The sequence below is a fragment of the Canis lupus genome, chromosome 5 (genome assembly GCF_048164855.1).
Source record: "Canis lupus baileyi chromosome 5, mCanLup2.hap1, whole genome shotgun sequence".
Classification (NCBI taxonomy): Eukaryota; Metazoa; Chordata; class Mammalia; order Carnivora; family Canidae; genus Canis; species Canis lupus.
In genome coordinates, this window is record NC_132842.1 from 16,797,409 (window position 1) to 16,817,579 (window position 20,171).

General features: G+C 37.3%; 1 protein-coding gene across 6 annotated transcripts in view; it reads left to right on the forward strand.

The window, feature by feature from the left end:
• The window catches only part of MKX (mohawk homeobox), a 68,239-nt gene that overhangs the window by 35,865 nt on the left and 12,203 nt on the right, over positions 1-20,171 (forward strand). The window contains exon 6 of one of the 6 annotated variants that reach the window (XM_072825590.1): positions 9,012-9,103. The exons of 4 other annotated variants lie outside the window; for them this stretch is intronic. In XM_072825590.1, the coding sequence (XP_072681691.1) occupies positions 9,012-9,103 (92 nt within the window). Of the gene's footprint in view, positions 1-9,011; positions 9,104-17,625; positions 17,872-20,171 lie in introns of those variants that run through there. One more of the 6 variants, XM_072825593.1, reaches the window with a different exon arrangement.

Genomic DNA, 20,171 nt, shown 5'->3' on the forward strand with positions numbered 1-20,171 from the left:
ATAATGATGTCAGAAATTGAAAGACCGAATAAATGTGTAATAGGAAAGAAAAACTAGAAGAGAAACATCCAAAAAATATTTCATAGTGATGTGGGAAAAGAACATTTGAAAAGTTCATTGGACTGAGAAAGGAGAGAGCTAAGAAGACAAGAAAATCATAATAGGATAAGGGAATGACTCTTATTTCCAGATCAGGGTCTGTATGCTAAAGGACCAGAGAACTTTTAAATACCAGGAATTACTGACAAATTAGGCCTGAAGAGACTCTTGAAGGAATTTGTGGATTCCATGTTGAGTAGTGTGGGGTGAGTCTTTAAACTGGTATTCTTTATTTATTGAGTACTGTGGGGCTTATGTATAAGCCTGTTATAAGCCTCGTTCAGTCTTCTCCCACTATCCCATAAGAAAAGATTAAAAAGTACTCTTAAGGGGGAAAGAGTGTGCATGAAGTCAGCAACAGCAAGGAATCTTTTCTCCTTGTGCTAATACAGAAACTGAAGATGATGTGGTAAAAGGAAATGGTCATCGTGACCAATTAGTAGTGAATAAGAGGTTTCTTTAACCAGGGATCAAGAATGGAAAGCAAGATACATGCTACAGTCAAGCCCTGTCTTATCTTCAACTTTTTCATTGTAGGATAATTCTAGAAATCTCTGCTTTCACAGGAATGCTGTGGGAAACTATGGACATTTTCAGTATTTCAGAGATTCCTCAGGATTCATTATCTCACTATGAGAATTAAGAGATGGGTCATAGAGTGGTTCATGTGTGCATTTTATCTAGAGTCACTTAGAACTGTGCAGTCCAATATATTAGCCTCTAGTCTCATGAGGCCACTGAACACTTAAAATATGACTAGTCTAAACTGAGATATGTTTAAATATGTGGAGGAAAACAACACAGAAAATATATCATCAATTTTTATATTGATTAGATGTTAAAATGGTAATATTTTGGACCATATTGAGATAAAGAAAATATTTTATTACAATAATTCATTTTGGGGGCACCTGGGTGGCTCAGTCTGTTAAGCATCCGACTCTTGATTTCAGCTCAGGTCATGATCTCAGGGTCATGAGGTCAAGCCTCCTGTAAGGCTCCACTCTGGGTGTGGAGTCTGCTTGGGAGTCTCTCTCTCTCCTGCCCTTCCCCCGCCCCATCCCCCTCTTGTGTACACACTCTCTCTAAAACATAATGTGTGTGTGTATATGTACAACAGGAGTCACTATGTTCATCTCACTATGCTCACCAAAAAAAAACAAACAAACAAAAAAGACAATTTTTTATAGATTGTAAGTTTCCATTTAGAAAAGCAGAGTTAGTTTCTTTTAAAGATAAATTTCTCTTGAAATTTCAAGTGAATTAACTAGAAGAACATTTTAGAGTAGGGTGAGAAGAAAGTTTTATTTTTCATTGTCCTTGAAATTCAAAACTTAGTTTCACAGAAGTAACCCCTGTTTAATGCCAATGGATGCCAACTACTGTAGCAAGTTGTCAGAGAGGGCAGAGAACAGTGGTGCAGAAGCAGAGAAGATAAGCCTCAAAATGGTTGAATTTGTATGTTCCTTTTACTTCTTTTCATGCACACTTGGTTCACATGTGTTCATATTGCCTCTCAGTCCCCCAGGATTAAGTCTTTGGTCATAGCATCACAGCATCATAGGCCTGCTTTCTTTAAGAAATACCTCACATCTACTACTTATTCCTTGGTTACCTCTCCAAGGGCTAACTTCCAAACAGTAGCACAATGGCTAGGACCCATGGAAATACTTCTATCTTACTTCTTTTAAAATCAAAAGAAAAATGAACATAATAGTAATGAATACATAACAAATGTGAATTATATACATCTACCTATTGATGTAATCATAAAATACAATTTTAACCTTTTTTTATATAGGAAAGAGTATGCAAAGACAGAAGGCCCTAGAGCATACAAAAATCATAATGCAGCCCCGAACCTGCTGCTTAACTCCCTTGGGTCCTTCTTTCTGCTTTCCAACAAGACTACTATTTTGTAATCTAACAGTCTAGCATCCTAATAGCATAATATGTTCTAACATGATAAATTACTCTCTTCATCAGTTAGTGAGTCTGTTAGCAAATAATCCTTGAGATCTTTTCTGCTATGTATTAAAGCTAAAACAATGAGCATGACAGACAGCATATTGTGGGAGATAAGCATTGAACGAAGCAGTATGCCAAATACTACAAAGAAATACAGGATACTATAAATATGTAACAGAGGAATGTCATCTAAGTACATTATTTAAATATTTAACTTTTAATATACCCTTACAGAGAATCCTTAATATTTATAAGCAAATATGAATATAAAGTATTATTTCCCTTATTTTATATAAAAGACTATTCAACTCCACAAAAAACAACTCAATTAAAAAATGGGCTAAGGAGTTAAATAAACATTTCTCCATAGAAGATACACAAATGGCCAATAAACACATGAAAAGACACTCAACATTACTAGTCACTAGAGAAATGCAAGTCAAAACCATAATGAGATACTGCTTCACACCCATTGGATGGCTACTATTTAAAAAAAAAAAAAAGATAAATAAATAAATAAATAAATAAATAAATAAATAAATAAATAAATAAGACAAAACAGAAATCAAGTGTTGGGAAGGATGTGGAAAAATTGGAACCCTTGTGCACTGCTGGTAGGAATATAAAATAAGTGCAGCCTCTATAGAAAACAGTATGCTAGTTCCTCAGAAAAGCAGAAATAGAATTACCATATGATCCAGCAATTTTACTCCTGGATATATATATGCAAAAGAACTGAAAACAGGGACTCAAGCAGATGTTTGTAACACCCACATTCATAGAAGTGTTGTTCATAATAGCCAAAAGGTGAAAACAGCTCAAGTGTCTGCTGACAGATGAATGCATAAAGAAAATGTGGCATATACATAAAATGGAAGAGTATTCAGCCTTAAGAAGGAAGGAAATTCTGACACACACTACAAAATGAATGAACCTTAAAGACATTTTTTTAAGTGAAATAAGACAGTCACAAAATTTCATTCTCCCTGTGTGTATATATATTCATACTCTTTTTGCTATGGGACTCTCTTGTGGATAATGTTTTATTAATTTGAAGAACACTTTATGGAGTAGGGAGATACTTGTGAGTAATAAATATTTTGTCTCTATTAATTACATATGTTCTTATTTTCATTTTGATTTTTTCCTCATGTAGTCTTTAAAAAACTGTAATTATATTTAATAATCTGTCTCTGTATGGCTTCTAGATTTTAAGTGATAGAACTTCCTCCCTTCACAGCTTTAAAGGGGGTGTCACAAGTTTTCTTCCAATATTTCTATGGGTCTCAATTTTTACCTTAAATCTTTTAGGAATGCATCTTAATTTGACATATGGTATCATACAATGTGAAAAACTACTCAATTTTTTTCCCATACAGCTACTTAGTTATCCTAATACCACTTGTTGATCCATTTGTCTTTTTCCTTCTTCCCTGATGGGAATACCACATTTTATTTTTATTTTTTTTTAAAAGATTCTCTTTATTTATTCGAGAGAGAGAGAGAGAGAGAAAAGCAGGCTCCATGCAGGTTGCCTGACGTGGGACTCAATCCCGGGACTCCAGGATCACACCCTGGGCCAAAGGCAGGCTCTAAATCGCTGAGCCACCCAGGGATCCCCAGGAATACCACATTTTAAACTGAGCCTATCTTATCTCTCTATTCTCCTCTACTGACTTCTTTTTTTTTTACTCTTTTACTAGAAAGTCCCACACTGTTTTAGTGAGCCTTTAGAATACATTTAATATATGGCTGTGTTTATTCTCATTTTTCCTTTTTCAGTTTTTCTAGCTATTGTTGCTTGTTTTTCCATATTAATTTTAGGATCAACCTGTCTACTAAAAAGAACTATTTTGTTAGTTTTATTGGAATTGTGTTATATTTCCAAATTAATTACAGAAAATCGATATTTTTAGGATGTAGAATCATCTTATCCAAAAACTTGATATGTCTGTCCATAGCTTCTTTTGCTGCCATTAGGAGGGTTCTAAAATGTTCTAAATAAGTCTTGCATATTTCTTGTTAAATTTGTTCATAGGCATTTTATCTTTTTGCTGCTTTGTTGTTGTAAGTAGAGTCCTTTCTTCCATCACATTTTTCTAACTGGTTGTTGCTTTTTATATGAGAATGCCATTGATTTGTATATGTTGTTATACTCTGCTACCGCAATAAATTTGCTTATTATTTTTGTAGGCCTTTTAGTAGACTTTCTTATGTTTTCTAGCAATACAGTTATATTACATGCAAACAGTGATGGTTTTACCTCCTGCTGAAATTTTTGCCATGAGTTCTTTCCCTGGCTTATTGCATTGACTTGTACCTCTACATACAGTGTTAAATAATAGTGATGATGATACACCTTGGCAAGACTTCTAGCTTTTTCCCAGTATGCACAATGCTGGCGCTTGGTTTTCAATCTGCGCCTTCTAGTTATGGCCTTAGACTTTGAAGATCTGGGTTCAGATATTTTTTCTCTACCATTAACTGAAAAACATTAGATAAATCATTTAACTTCTCTGATTTATTTCCATATCTTTAAATGAGGGAGAGAAAATGTCCTACCTCCCAAAGCTGTTGCTAATGGTTGTGAAAGCACTTGACAAGCTGTGCTATATGAATGTCCTTTGTTCATCCTGTTTCCTCCCATACAGAAGGCTTCCCTACACAACTCTTTTCGGAATTGTAAAACTAGATTTCCCTTTGTGGCTCCAAGCCTTTTTGGTAATTCCATTCACAACACAGTTTCTACATATATTCCAAAGTTGGAAAGAAAAAGTGCTTTTTGAACGATGAGCAAATTCCTTTGCTGACATTTAACCAAAATGTATTCCAAACCTGAAGCTTTTTGGAAGGCTAAGAAAATGTTGGTCACCTTCTTGTAAAAAAGTGAAATAAAAAATGTTTATGTACCTCAGCACTTCCTGACTGAGCTGGAAGTGAGTGCACTGAGGTGATGTTATTTTGTGGTGTTTCAGTTCTGGGAAAAATGAAACCAGAAAATATAGGAAATTTTTCAAGATTTTTGGTTGTGAAAGCTTTCCTTTTTTTTTTTTTCTTCCAACTTTGGTTAACATTGAGAGAGCCATATAAGTTTGATTCAACTACATATCTTCTGCAAACTAATTCCCGTCAAGTGATCTGCTAACTAACATTTTCTTCTGTGTTAAATTCGGTGTTTTAAAGAGCAAACTGCATGTGTGGAGATACTGATGTCTGCCATTCTTTTCTTAGACATAATATTGCTGCCTGATAGCCCTGACTGAATGTCAGATAATTTGCACATATAGGACTTACAAATTCCTTTTTTAAAATGAAAAGGAATTCGTGCTAGTTTTTGTGCAGCGTTATGTCTTGGTCCAATCTAATAAGACTTGCAAATTTACTTTTCCTTAATAAGAAATCCCCCAGCAAGTGGCTGCATAACTTAAAGGGTTTTCATTACTTTAATATATCAACTGGCCCCACAGCTCCCATGCTCGGAAAGTAAACTGTGTGGTCATTTGTACATCCCCCATGTTTTCTAACATCATTTACCTTCCTCTTTGAGGCAGCTATCATAGGACCTAGGTATCAAGCTGTGAAAGTAATTTCTTTCTCTCTAGAGCAGCAGCCTTCCTCACTGGGCTTGCTGTTCCATCAGTGGCTTGGTCATGTGGCTGGGCTTCAGAAGAGAATTTCATACTCCCTCATTTTCCTGGATTCAGTTCTCTGACTACACGTCGAATCTGGGGAATCTGCCCTTTCTAGAATGATTGTGGATGCAGTTTTGCATTGAAAGCTGATGAGGCCTGGAACGCCTGGGTGGCTCAGCAGTTGAACATCTGCTTTCGGCTCAGGTTGTGATCCTGGAGTCCTGGGATCAAGTCCTGCAGCGGGCTGCCTGCATGGAGCCTGCTTCTCCCTCTGCCTATGTCTTTGCCTCTCTCTCTCTCTGTGTGTCTTTCTTGAATAATTAAGTAAAATCTTAAAAAAAATAAAGCTGATGAGGCCTACATATATGCTCTTGTAGAGATTGGTGTGAGCAGGACACTAGTCTCCAGCACATGTTATGGATTTGTTTCCTAACCTTAAAGGCATACACATTTGAAAACATATGCATATATGAATGTGTGTGTGTGTGTGTGTGTGTGTATTCCTAAAATCATTGTTTGTGAATCCCAAAGTCAGTAAGAAAACAGTGGGGGAATGTGGCATAAGGTACATAGATCTATTCAGTTCTTTAGAGGGAAAGGCTTTTGGAAATCTTTGCTTATTAAATGTAAGTGGCAGTTGCTAGAAGAGTAGCAGTGCCATCCTTTACCTTATTTCACTTTACAGAGTGTGTATCAAAGCAAATTCAGTAAATTAGAATAAAGGTCAAACTAGAAAGTATTAAATGAATCAGTCAAAACTAACCTTTTTACAGATGTGTCCTGAACTGGTAAAGGGAGCTGGCACAGCTGAATATTCATGGCTCCCTTGACAGACCACATTCTAAATGAAGGGCTATATTCCTAAGTTAATTCAATAATAAAACAAGACTCAGGGTTGAAAATATATTCATTTCTGTGGAGGAAAACTCTTCATAATTATGTAAATTAAACTAGGTAACCCAGAAAGTGATAGCACGTGTTCCATTTATCATTTTTCTCATTAGATAATTTTCAGAAGACAGAACCATCTCCCTCTCGTTCACTACTGTACTACCAGCTGTTAGCAAAATACAGTAAAGATCTGTTGATTGATTGGTTTATTGATTGATAGCTGGGGAATATAATAAGTACTTCCACCTTTGAAACAATCTTAGTTTGGAGAGGAAAGTCTGTGTATCTTTTATTATGTAAATACAACAGCAAGCAAAGTAAATATGATGGGTCAGAATCAATTCTTAGGTAATCAGGAACAGACTGTATGCTGTGGAAATGGTTTACATTACTCCAAAAGCAAAATTTTGCATTTACTGTAAGATACGGTGGTAAAACATTGAGCTTTTGCTTTCTACCAATAGTGTAAACATTACTCCAAGATGCAGTCTCTGGAAATAATTTAGTTAACTCTTATTTTTATATGCATGTTCTGTTCTGGAGACTTGTTGCAAAAAATGATGGAAAGTTATTTTCTTTAAGTGACAGTTTGTTTACAGAAATTCCTTGAAATCTTGATGGTTATTGAAAAGACTGAAATAAATGTTGCCTCAAACTGCCTGTTGCAGAGCTACCCCACACCTTCCAAACCAGTACCATACTTTGTTAGTAAATCACCTAAAATCCATAAAGGTCATGGAGACTGCTCCCTTTGTAAAATGAAATATTTATGCTTCATTCCCAAAAACATATTGTGGATCATTTTGGTGTTTTAAGTTGAAGGTACATAGTAAATTATTCCAAAATTATGGAGGCCAAATGTCATTCTCTCCAAAAGTTTGTGTAATACCTATTTATCTGTGGGCAGATGACTGCACAGCATAATCAGAGGCAGACTTTGTCATGTTAAGTCTAAGTAAACACAGCTGAACATAAGCAAGTTGGACTACAAGGTTTTTTTGAGCTTTGCCAACAGCATATGACCTTGGAGAATGCTGCCTTTTTTTTTTTACTACAATCTGCTTTCAATGGAAAAAAAAAAAAGAATTCTTTTTGTTTTGAATTAACAGGTGATGATTAGAAGCTTGTTATGTTCTAATTTTTAGATGCAAGACAAATGAACATCATGCACGCACCCAACAAAAAGTCACCTTCCTGAGGGAGTTTATTCCCCATTAGGGAGCTGAATATAAACTGTGAGGGTGAAAGCCAATTAAAAGGTGCTCCTTTCTACAGAAAACCTTTTTGTGTTTATTTGTATTTTGTTCTTTGTCTTTGTGCCATTTCAACAGATTAAAATTGTGGTTCCAGATGCCAATAGAAAATGAACTTTATTGATTTATCCATTCTTTAAGAAACATCTGTCCTAAATAGCAAAGAAACTTTGTGTTGTCATTAGCTTTCAGTTTTCAATAGAAACTCTCATTAACTGGTCAAGGCTTTCCTCAAGTCCCCTTTTTCCTTTTTTTAAATGCAAGTTTCTTCTCATACCTTCTTCTTTTAGCCGAGTAAGGAGCCCAGTATTACATTTTTTTAAGGGCACTTTGTGGCTAAAATAAGTTCCTATTAAATATTTCATGTCAAAAAGTGGACTTTAAGTGAGAACTTTGGTAAAAGATGGATTAGTGGAGATTTGTCTTGAAATGTCCAGCTTTTCAATATTCTCTGGCAAGTGGCCAGATAGATCTTCTGTTCTTCCCATTCCTTCACTTAAGGAAACTATTTTTTTCTCCTTCACCCTTTGGGTGTATATTTCCCTCTCAGAGCAAATGCAAATGTTTTAAGGGTGTGTGACTAATAAAGATTTTTAAATAATTTATCTTTTAAGACTTTGGTATCTTAGACTTTTTAAATCACGTGTTGAAAAATATTAACAAATGGGAAAATGTTTAGATCTATGTGCTAAAATATTATTCTGTAGTTAGATTCATATAAGACTCATCCTTATTTATTTGTATAGCTGCTTTTCCTATATGCTGATGAATTTCCATGTTAAAATAAATGCTTTGAGTAGAAAATATCAAAAAATTTCTGTAAGTCATCCAGAAACACAGTGTTCTATGTTAAGGATGGCATCAACCCAGCATCCACACTTGTAAGTCCTCAAAGCACCTCATACACTCAACATGTCAGAATCACTCATTATGTCCCTCCTCCTCTAAAGGGACATTTCCTTTTCTCCCTTTCTTCCCAAATTCAGAGGATATCATCACTGTCCATCCATTCATCCCAGTCAGAAATTTAAGGGACATCTCAAACTCCTGACTCCCATCTCTACACCTATCTAGACATTCAACAAGTCTGCCCCCCTATCTCTCAAATCTTGGCTTGTCATCCTCACTGTTCCGTCCTTAATCCCAGGACTCTTCACTTCTGCCTTAGGTTCCTGCCATGATCCCACCTGGCTCCTCCAATCTGGTTTTCCACTACGGCAAGAGGGAGCTTTCTATGATCCACATCTGATCATAGCACTGGTAAATACCCTTCACTCACTTCCTGTACCTTGCAGGATGCACCCAAAACCATAAACCTCACAGTGCCTGGCCTCTGCTAATCTCTCTTGGTTCACTTCCCTACTGCCCTGCCGCCCACCTCATTCGTTTCAGCTACACCAAATAGAGTCTCCCAAAGGAGCCATATAATGTCATGACATCGTGCTTTCATACAGCAGCCATTCCCTTCCCTTGGAATGCTTTTCCCCCATCTTCTTCACCTGAGTAATTCCTGCTCATCTTTCCCCGGACCTGTCCTTTTCCCATCTTTTCTGAGACTTGGTACTCAGATAATGATAACACTGGCTGGGCATGCTAGTGTGAATAGAGGAGACTGCTTGCAGCTGCAGCTGCCCAAGGCCTCTATCTGCTGCTCAGGGATATCTTTTCCTTTCAGGACCACCAGCTCCTACCCCTGCCTTTGCTCCCTCCTCCTCCTTGCTCCCAGAGCACTTGGCAAAAGGAGCTGTTGTCATTCATTTATCAAAGTGTGAGTTGCTTAGGGATGAGATCCATTGGTGATTCGTATTTCTAGGGCCTACCACAGTGCCTGGCATATAAGATGCATTCAGTAAATGTTTGCTGTATGAACCATGGACTCATGAAAAAGTAAATAAAGACAACTTGGAGAAGAGCAAATTCTGTTGTGCTTAAAAGATGTGGCTTCTAGTACTAGTCCTAGTGTTTACTAACAACTTGGCCTTGGACTTGACAGTCATTTTTTCTGAGTCTCAATTTCTATATTATAAATGAAGGAAATGATATGTGCACACAAAAGGGAAATGAAATAAATTGCACACTTACAACTTGCAAGATGCTCAGTTAACATTATCATCACCTGAATTGTGTTCACTTAACCTGGCCCTTACTTATGCCCCCAAAAGGCAGGGGGGATTTAGGGTGATAAAATAATATGTACAAAGTATAATTTTACATTTGGTACAAAAAGATAATTTGGTTTTCACTTGGATAACTTCAGATTCACTGTAGTGTAGTTGTACATTCTCTATCAAAGTGTCAACCATTCAGAGATGGCAAAAAAATTTCAAGAAAAATAAGTATTTTGTTCATTTGGTCATTAGTGGGAAGAACTTTTTAATAATCATCAGTCTCTTTGTAAAATATCAAGAGTATTTGAAATAATCTATATATTCTTGCTCCAGTCAATCAAGAATTTAAGGATTCAAGTATAGTTAAGATGAAACAGTGATACAGTTAAGGCCTTTTAAATATGATGTAAGTCATTAGTTTATTCCTTGTGAAAAGGACAGATATACTAGTTAGTTATATCTTCATAGGAAATCCTTAATAATAAATATTAGGGAAGTAGCTTATAAGAATTAGGAATTTCCAAAGCTGTTTTCTCAAATTCTGGTGCTGTAGTCTACCTTGAATAAGGGTCTTCACATGTAATACTTTCTCTAAGCATTTAAGAGTAAATACTCCAACATGCCTATATGATTACATGGGTAACATATATAAGCCACTGGTCCAATAGCTTACATGCGTCAACCCCAAAATGAGCAGCAAAAGACCAGTTGCTGACATAATCCTGTAATTTGTCTTGGTATGCTCATTCTCACTCTCACCAAAGATTCCATCCTCAAGTGTTGAGTATTATGGCTACCAAGCAACTGAAGTGATAGTCTCCAAGACATTGCAAAACCGAAGCCTTCATAATATGCAACCTTGCTCCTGTGAGAATTCTCTACACTTGAGCATCGTAGACATAACATGGCTGCCCTTGACCTAGCTTAGATAATTCAAATACAAAAGCTATTTCAAATTGTTCTGTTACTTATCTGCTCCACTTCAAGATAAATCTTCAATATTCACAAAAGGTTGCTGCCACTGCAGAGTATTTCCAATTGTGGAATAATTATAACTGCTATGTATTAAGTATTACTGGGTACCTTATGTCTTACAGTGCTTATTTATAATTTCTACAATAGTCCTCATTGTTCAGTATTTTTTTGTATCTATTTTACAGATGAAAAAAATGAGGCTTAGAGAGATTAGGTAACTTGTCTCAGACCACATGCTAATATACAACAGAACTGGGATTCAGACCCCAAGCTCTCTGCTTCTAAATCTATCCTTTTTCCAGTGTACTTTACTTTTGAGGGAATCAAGTGTGGTTAAGTGAGTCTACCCTTCACAGTTTGTACTATTAGCAGAGAACAGGTGTGCTCAATTCATGATAAACCAAAACAAAGGCACAAATCCCATTAAAAGCAGCTGGACGAATTGAGCAACTAATTGGTTATTCTCTCTGTGCCTCAAATATTTCTAAAATTAGCTTGAAATTCCATTTGAAAAATTCTTCAATTAGTCACGAACTCTGACTCCCATTTCTAAAGCAACCTTTTGATAGGTGCTTCCAACACTTGCCCCACGCAACTCCTATTACTTCCTCTTTTCTTCAGTATAAGATAATCTCTTTTCTATTTCTAGGCCCACTTTCTGCTTTTCCTAGCCCTGCCAATTTTTATTTTTACAATCATTAGTTGTATGAATAATTAAATGTATTTTTACCAAGGGCTCTTCATTACTGCTCATCTTTCGTTTCTTTATTCTTCTCCTACAGACTCTTATAAGTCAACTCAAATACAGATTCCTTACTACTTTCACTTTGAGAGTATTATTGGCCACCTTCTTGTCTGAGTAAGAATCAATATGTTATGTTGTCTAATAAACAATTATTTTATAGAATGGTTTTTATAAGCCTCCTAAAGCAGGCTGAAAATCAACTAGATAATGTATCCAGATACTTCAAGTTTGGAAAATAAAAGAAATACTTTTTCTAAAAAGACTTACTTGCCAACTCCACCTTCTCACCTCCTGTTCTCATCTTATGCTGAGGTCTGTGTAATTAACTGCTGCCCTGAGGCCTTAAACAGTGGCTCACTTCTTCATATGTGTTTTGTAATGTCTTGTGTTCAGCTCCCTTTCTGGGTGGCCTAAGAAGGATTGTTACTCCTCCTATGCTCAGTAGATGCCTTCAGCTCCCTTGGCTGTGAACCTATGTGCAAACTGTATGCAAAACAAAGAGTGGTGCATTCATGCTGGGCATTACCTGGGTGTGCGTCTAAGGAGATAGACATCCAAAACAATAGGAAATGTCATGAACAATGGTGCTATGGCACTCTTCTAGGAGCAGAGGCCTACCCAGCTCTTTGTTTTTGATAAAAAAAACTAGTCTTCCCTTGAATACCAATCCCTCTTCTTGCTTCCAACGCCTGAGTGTGGAAAAGTGACTAGAAGTACCACATCCTATTAAAAAGGGGAGAAGGAAAAAAAAAAGGGGGGGGGAGAAGGCCACTTACCTAACTTACCTACAAGAGCTTGGGGATAGTAGAAGGAATGTATGGTTTTCCTGGCTATCATTAGCCTTCTCCACCCCAGCCACCCAAAAGCACAATTATTTTGTACTTTCATGACAAAAATATGTAGTTTGTTTACTCTTATGTATGAAAGCCAGACTCTTTTTTTTAATAATAAATTTATTTTTTATTGGTGTTCAATTTGCCAACATACAGAATAACACCCAGTGCTCATCCCGTCAAGTGCCCCCCTCAGTGCCAGTCACCCATTCACCCCCATCCCCCGCCCTCCTCCCCTTCCACCACCCCTAGTTCATTTCCCAGAGTTAGGAGTCTTTATGTTCTGTCTCCCTTTCTGACATCTCCCACACACTTCTTCTCCCTTCCCTTATATTCCCTTTCACTATTATTTATATTCCCCAAATGAATGAGAACATATAATGTTTGTCCTTCTCTGATTGACTTACTTCACTCAGCATAATACCCTCCAGTTCCATCCACGTAGAAGCAAATGGTGGGTATTTGTCATTTCTAATGGCTGAGTAATATTCCATTGTATACATAGACCACATCTTCTTTATCCATTCATCTTTCAATGGACACCGAGGCTCCTTCCACAGTTTGGCTATTGTGGACATTGCTGCTAGAAACATCGGGGTGCAGGTGTCCTGGCATTTCATTGCATCTGTATCTTTGGGGTAAATCCCCAACAGTGCAATTGCTGGGTCGTAGGGCAGGTCTAGTTTTAACTCTTTGAGGAACCTCCACACAGTTTTCCAGGGTGGCTGCACCAGTTCACATTCCCACCAAGAGTGTAAGAGGGTTCCCCTTTCTCCACATCCTCTCAAACCTTTGTGGTTTCCTGCCTTGTTAATTTTCCCCATTCTCACTGGTGTGAGGTGGTATCTCATTGTGGTTTCGATTTGTATTTCCCCGATGGCAAGTGATGCGGAACATTTTCTCATGTGCGTGTTGGCCATGTCTATGTCTTCCTCTGTGAGATTTCTGTTCATGTCTTTTGCCCATTTCATGATTGGATTGTTCGTTTCTTTGGTGTTGAGTTTAATAAGTTCTTTATAGATCTTGGAAACTAGCCCTTTATCTGATACGTCATTTGCCAATATCTTCTCCCATTCTGTAGGTTGTCTTTTAGTTTTGTTGACTGTATCCTTTGCTGTGCAAAAGCTTCTTATCTTGATGAAGTCCCAATAGTTCATTTTTGCTTTTGTTTCTTTTGCCTTTGTGGGTGTATCTTGCAAGAAGTTACTGTGGCCGAGTTCAAAAGGGGTGTTGCCTGTGTTCTCCTCTAGGATTTTGATGGAATCTTGTCTCACATTTAGATCTTTCACCCATTTTGAGTTTATCTTTGTGTATGGTGCAAGAGAGTGGTCTAGTTTCATTCTTCTGCATGTGGATGTCCAATTTTCCTGACACCATTTATTGAAGAGACTGTCTTTCTTCCAGTGGATAGTCTTTCCTCCTTTATCAAATATTAGTTGACCATAAAGTTGAGGGTCCACTTCTGGATTCTCTATTCTGTTCCATTGATCTATGTGTCTGTTTTTGTGCCAGTACCACACTGTCTCGATGACCACCGGAAAGCCAGACTCTTTTATATCATTTTGATTCAAGGCAATAATGACTATCTGTTTCTCGTTGCTCATTCACCATCTAATTCTGGATGTCTGAAGAGAATTTAGAATTGGAAAATTTAATTTTTAAATCATTTTGAGAATGTATATAGTGTATTCCATCACCAGAAACAAAAATGTGGGTAAGTGGATCTAGTTTGTTCTGGAAATGTAACTTTTGCTTTCTTTTTCTTTTTTGCACAGCCCCCTGCCTTTCCCTCCCTTTCTCTCTTTTGTCTAAAATTGATTTATGTTATTGATTGTTAAAATGCTACATTTCTTTCTAAAGTCTCAAAATTATGGTAAAAGGTAGAAAATATAAGGAATGGCAGAGGACTACTTTTAGCCTTGAGAAAGTTTTAGTTTCATTGTTCTTTTCTCTAAATAATATTTAATGATAAAATAAATATTTTCTTTTTATTTTTAAGGTGCCTTATTTACAAACCACAGCACATAACATTTATAAGACAATATGTATGGCAGCTGCTTGCATTTAAATATATTTAAATCATGAAAACATGCCATTCTTTTGTACTTAAATTTTCATGAAATGGCTTTGCAAGAATTTTTCTGTATATTATATTTGTTCTCCTTCTTCCCTGATGGTCATTGAGATCTGGTGTTGTGTTTTGTTTTGTTTTTTGATGTATATGGGTGCTTGCTTTCTCTTTATCATTTCTTTGTTTCCATGATTAAGTTCTATATTTTTAATATCTTGTGAAGCTCACAGAAGTACCTTTCCTGAATATTACATTTCTTAAGGCTGTGGTATGGAACTTTATTATTTTAGTGACCCTTTTTATTCACTATATATAATTTTGGTAGGCCATTGGCAGTTGGGTCTCGGCACAGGATGGGTCTACATGCTCTGGAAAGGAACATTCTCAGCTCACCCTTCCACAGACACCTGGGCCATTCTCTGTTCTCTGCCTGCCCATCAACCATTAGGTGGCTTTGAGGTGACCACCATTTGCACTTTGGTTCACTGCAGTCCTTTGGTCCAAGAAGATGCTCTGACATTTTGCCTTTGTTCAAGAGCAAAGCCACCCACAGGCCTGGACAGGACCCTCTCAATCCTACTTCACAGCTACATTCAACATCATTTCCACTGCATTCAATTTCAGTGATTTTGGCCTTGGTGGTAGCCCGCTTTTTGCATAGTGGTTCTGTACCCTATATCCTTTTTTCTTTTAAGATTTTATTTATTTATTGGACAGAGAGCACAAGCAAGGGGAGTGGCAGGCAGAAGGAGAGAGAGAAGCAGGCTTCCCACAGAGCAGGGAGCCCAATACAGAACTCGATCCCAGGACCCTGGGATCAGGATCTGGGCTGAAAGCAGATGCTTAACCAACTCAGTCACCCAGGCGCCCTCTGTACCCTTAACCTTGTTCCTCTTTAGAGATCATATAGCTCTAGTTATGTCTCAGGGCTGCTATAAAAATAACATTAAAAACAACCAAAAACTGTTTGTAAAACCTCATCACTATGTTGATGTATAATAAAACAATGCTCTGTTCTTTTTGAGGCAGCCGTGAATAAAACATTCTACTAAGAGCAGCAGAAACTAAGTTTACTTTAGTTTTTAAAAGCATATTATCCTACCCTAGAAAGAAAAAAAATCTATGTTACGTTGAATAATTAGTTTTTAATCATCCCATGTGGATTACTATCTGTCACCCTATTTTCCCAAAGGAAAGATAAAAAAATACAAGAGTTACAAAAATAAAAGGTCCCACCACCACAGCAATATACAGTTGGGCCAACATGTTTATTTTCAAAACAGAAAACACAGATCTTATAACAGTATATTGTTACCATCACTGTTCCAATTAGAAGAAAGAGGATGATTTGATTATTCTGAAATATTCTGTAATATATTACAGCAAAAATCTTGGGTTTCTTTTTTCTCTAGTTTGTATTTGTAATGACTGTCCCTGAATTATATGTCATAGTATATTAAAAATTGTAATAACTGGGGAAAAGCAATGCAAGTAAAGTGAAATGTTTTATCTCTCCCCCAAAAAAGGCATTTTTAGTGGCATTATATTCATATTTCAGTAAAAATAGGCAATGAAAACTATCTCTGAAGCTGGAGCACCAATTTCTGAAAAATATTTTCCAACAATAGTGTTATATCTTCTATTCACATGAAGATAGAATCAAGAACTTAGTTTGTTAAATACAGCCTTGTTATTTGATCTTTGTTGGAACATTAAGAATCCATAATGATTTTTGAGAAAAACTGAAGAAATTGTACATTTGCTGCTACACTTGAGTGAAACCCAGAAATTCCTGCACCAAACACAACCACTTCTAATGCTCTGCAGCAGTGCTCACTTCGGCAGCACATATTGTGATGCTCTGCAGCAGTTTTTCTCCCCGGGCAGCCATATATTAGAGCACCTGGGGAACTCATTCAAAGGCACATTCCTGGCATCTCTATGACCTATGGAGTCACAGTCTCAGAGACGGGATCCAGGAGCCTGCCCTTTGGAGAGGTTCCCTGTGTGTATTATTCTCCTCTCTACAGCATTCAAGAAGACAGGTTAGAGGCTAGGGTGTGATAGCAGAAAGCACATATAGGGCTAGCACCTCCGTGGAACTTGGAGCAGCTCCTGTGGCTGGTGAAGGGTGACACCATTGCTTCTTCACTTCAGGAATCGTGATGCCATAGCCTTTACCATGGACCAGGAATTGTTCCAAGAGTTCAGTACTCACTACCTCATTTAACCCTCACAGCCACCCAGGGAAGTAGGGTTACTGCTGTCCCCATTCTGTAGGGAAAGACACTTAGACGCAGTGTGCATAGCTTGCCCAAGGCTGCATGCCTGGTGAGTCGGCTGTTTTCCTATGGTCCCAGGACATATCTTGTGCTTCAAAAAATTATGATACAAAAAGATGGTTTTTTTGATCTATAAAATGTTTTTGTTTTCCCTTCAAACAGATCAACTTATTACTATGCAGCAATTTTTCCCATTTTTTCCCTATAAATCTCTTGCATTCTAAATTTAGGTGATAATAGTGGATTAGGATCTGTATGTTTTTGGAATTTAATAAATGTGTTTGGATGTAGATTTCTGGACGAAATTTAGAGTGGATACCTCTGGCAAGATTTAAATGGCAGAGGTGGAGGGGTGGTCGTGGTGGTGGTGGGATTTCATCGAAATGGGACATCAGAAGACCTTTAGACTAGTGCTCTTGAACCTCTAGCCACAGCCAAGGCACCAGAAGGATTTTATCTTCCTTTTATGCCTAGTTCCTTCTTAAAATTCTCATGCCCTTCAATACCATCAGCAAAAATCTTCCCAGTCTTCATTTCAAAGCCCATCCCTACTCCACTTTAGACTTTAAATGACTGTTTCTGAAATGAAAAGCAGAAAATCGCAGAACCTTTAAATGTAGAAATGTGTGAACATAGAACACTGACATGCCAAGTACAGTTTTAACATTTTAAATGTATTAACGTTGAAATGTATTTGAAAAGTAGAAGGACTAGTAATCCTGTTCATCTTGTGTCTAAAATATGTTTCTTTTCTATTAATAAATACAGCAGATGAACTGTGAGTAGAGAAGCTGTCATTTGCTACTCCTCGGAAAGATCCAAGAAGTTTGTGAACGTCATCTCTTTTATTGTGTCATTTCTGGTGTTAATGCAGTCAGACAGGTTTAACAGCAAGGTCTCCTAGTCTCTAGTGCCATTTCTGGAGATGGTAATTTGAGGAATTTGAAAAGCATGGCAAAAATGTGAGCCAATTCAAAGATACACTACAGTTCATATATCAAAGGAAAAATACTTTTTGATGGTTTCTCAGAGATATTGAAGAGCTTGAAAATACATAGATGGAAAAAAAAGAAAAAGAAAATACATGGATGGAGCCAGACTCTCCAGCCAGTTTCTAGATCATTACAAATGCATATTTTTCCATTTCTTTTTATTGAAGATAGACCTATTAATACTTCACAACCTAACACTATGCAGCTACACATTCATTTGACAAGTCAACCTTCTAGAACTGCAGTGTGGCAGCTATATCATTGATCTCAGGAAAAAGAGTTCTTGTGCTACTGAAGAACTTAGAGGATGAATATCAATGTCAACTTTGGGCCAGAATTAAGGGTTAGCTAAGAATTGGTAAGTCCATCCAGTTTTCAAAACTAGTAGCCCAACTGGCATGTAAATGGAGTGCTTTTATAAACAATTAATGCTCCTTGCAACACACAGGGAGTTATTCATGCATAGTTAGGAAGTCATTTTCTGAGACTTTGGCTGGAAACGTAGCTTTCATGGATGAAACATTTTGGGTAACATCTCCAATATTCCCCTTGTGAAAATGAAGTAACGACATCCATTAGACACTTCAAATTTGCAGCTCTTCTTTCATGTGGCTCCAGTCCTCTTTGTCTTGGCATGTTGTGATAGTTTGGCACAAAGTAGCATCATTTTGTCCTTGAAGATGATAGATTCTGCACACTTAATCCATTAATCTGAGCTGATGGACTTTGCCCAGAGTTAAAATATTTTGTTCTTACATAATGGTTTTCTTATTAAATCTCTGAACAATACTCTTTTACGGGTGACTACATTCAACCCTATATTCTAGATGTAAAAAGTAAAGTGAGAGGAGGTTAATTTTTTTTAATTTTATGAGGATTTATATAGTGCTTGGTGTAAGTGCTCAAGCTCTCTTCTGTTTTAGAAAATATTCAGTCATATGGTCCTCAAAAGAAGTTTATGAGTCTTGTGCTATTAGACCCATTATAGGTGAGAAAGCTGAAGCACAAGGAAGTCAAGCAGCTGGTCAGCTGAGATAGTAAGTAGTAGAGCAAGAGTCCAACTCCTGCTGTCTGGTTCCAGGGTCTGGGCTCCAACCACTGCACTAAACTGTCTCTGTGCCTCACACTAGACCAGCCTTGTAGTTAATAACAATGAACTAAGGACAGAAATGAGAATATTTAACATTTCCAAACCCCCTTTCTGGTCACTCACCAACAATTTCCTCCCCATAGACAGCATTCTCATTTTCAAAGTGAAGTTTCAAAGTGAAAGTCTTAGACTTTGGAAAGGTGGAACCTTTGAGATCACAGAGGAGCAATCTTGGTAGATTGGGATTACGCAGAACAATTTAGCATCAAGAATATTTAGTGAAAAAGATTGAAAGTGAAGTTAAGGCATGACAGATGGGTGGTACTCTGCTTATTTGAAAAGTTCCTTTCAAATTATAAGTCCCACTTCCTTCACCTTTAGTCCTCCAGCCTAGATTGATGCGTCAGAATACCTGTGCATTTTACAATAACAAAGGTACCACTTGGAATTAACAAGGAGCCATTAGTCTCAAGTTCTTATGCTCTGCATAGCAAGGAAAGCCATCAAGGCTAGACTCCCTAACTGATAAGGAGCCAAGCAACAGTTTCACAGGTTTGCACACAGACTGCTGGGGTCTGTGCCTTCATGGGTACTGCTGGAAAAATAAAGATATTCTGTTGTTCTTAATGGAAATATAACCTACCCTGAAAGCTTTGAGATGTCAACTTACCCTACCCTGACCAGGGAGCTCTTTGCTATTGGTCCAGAAGAGAGGGATGTGGTTTCTAATTTTTATTTCCTGGCAGGAGTTAGAGGAGATGATGCATTGACAGGCAGCTGAAGGTGGGGACCCTGTGGATCCAGGACATCTGGGCATCATTAGCCATAGTGAGGGGCCAGCCCACATGAGAGGTAGCAGGAAGGAAAAGAATCTATGGCCAGATGGTGGAAGTCATGGCTGGAGGAAACACTGGCTTAATTTTTGGAAAAGATTTTTCTTCAAACTCTGAAATGACTTTGGAAGCCACTCGTTCTTTAAGGCCTCAGGATAAATAATTTAGCTAGTATATTGCAAAAGGGAAAAAATTGTAACTCTATCCATGAAGATGAGGTGGGTTTCATTTTATAATTCTCACTATTCAGAAAGCTTGCACAACTCCCTCGTCTCAAGGCTGTCGAAACTCAGTCTTCAATAACTCTTCTGCAAGCAGTGTCCTTGATACTCGCCAAGCTCAATTGCAATCTCTTCCTGTCATGCTAAAGTTTTGAAGTAGAACTCACTTCTGGTCATA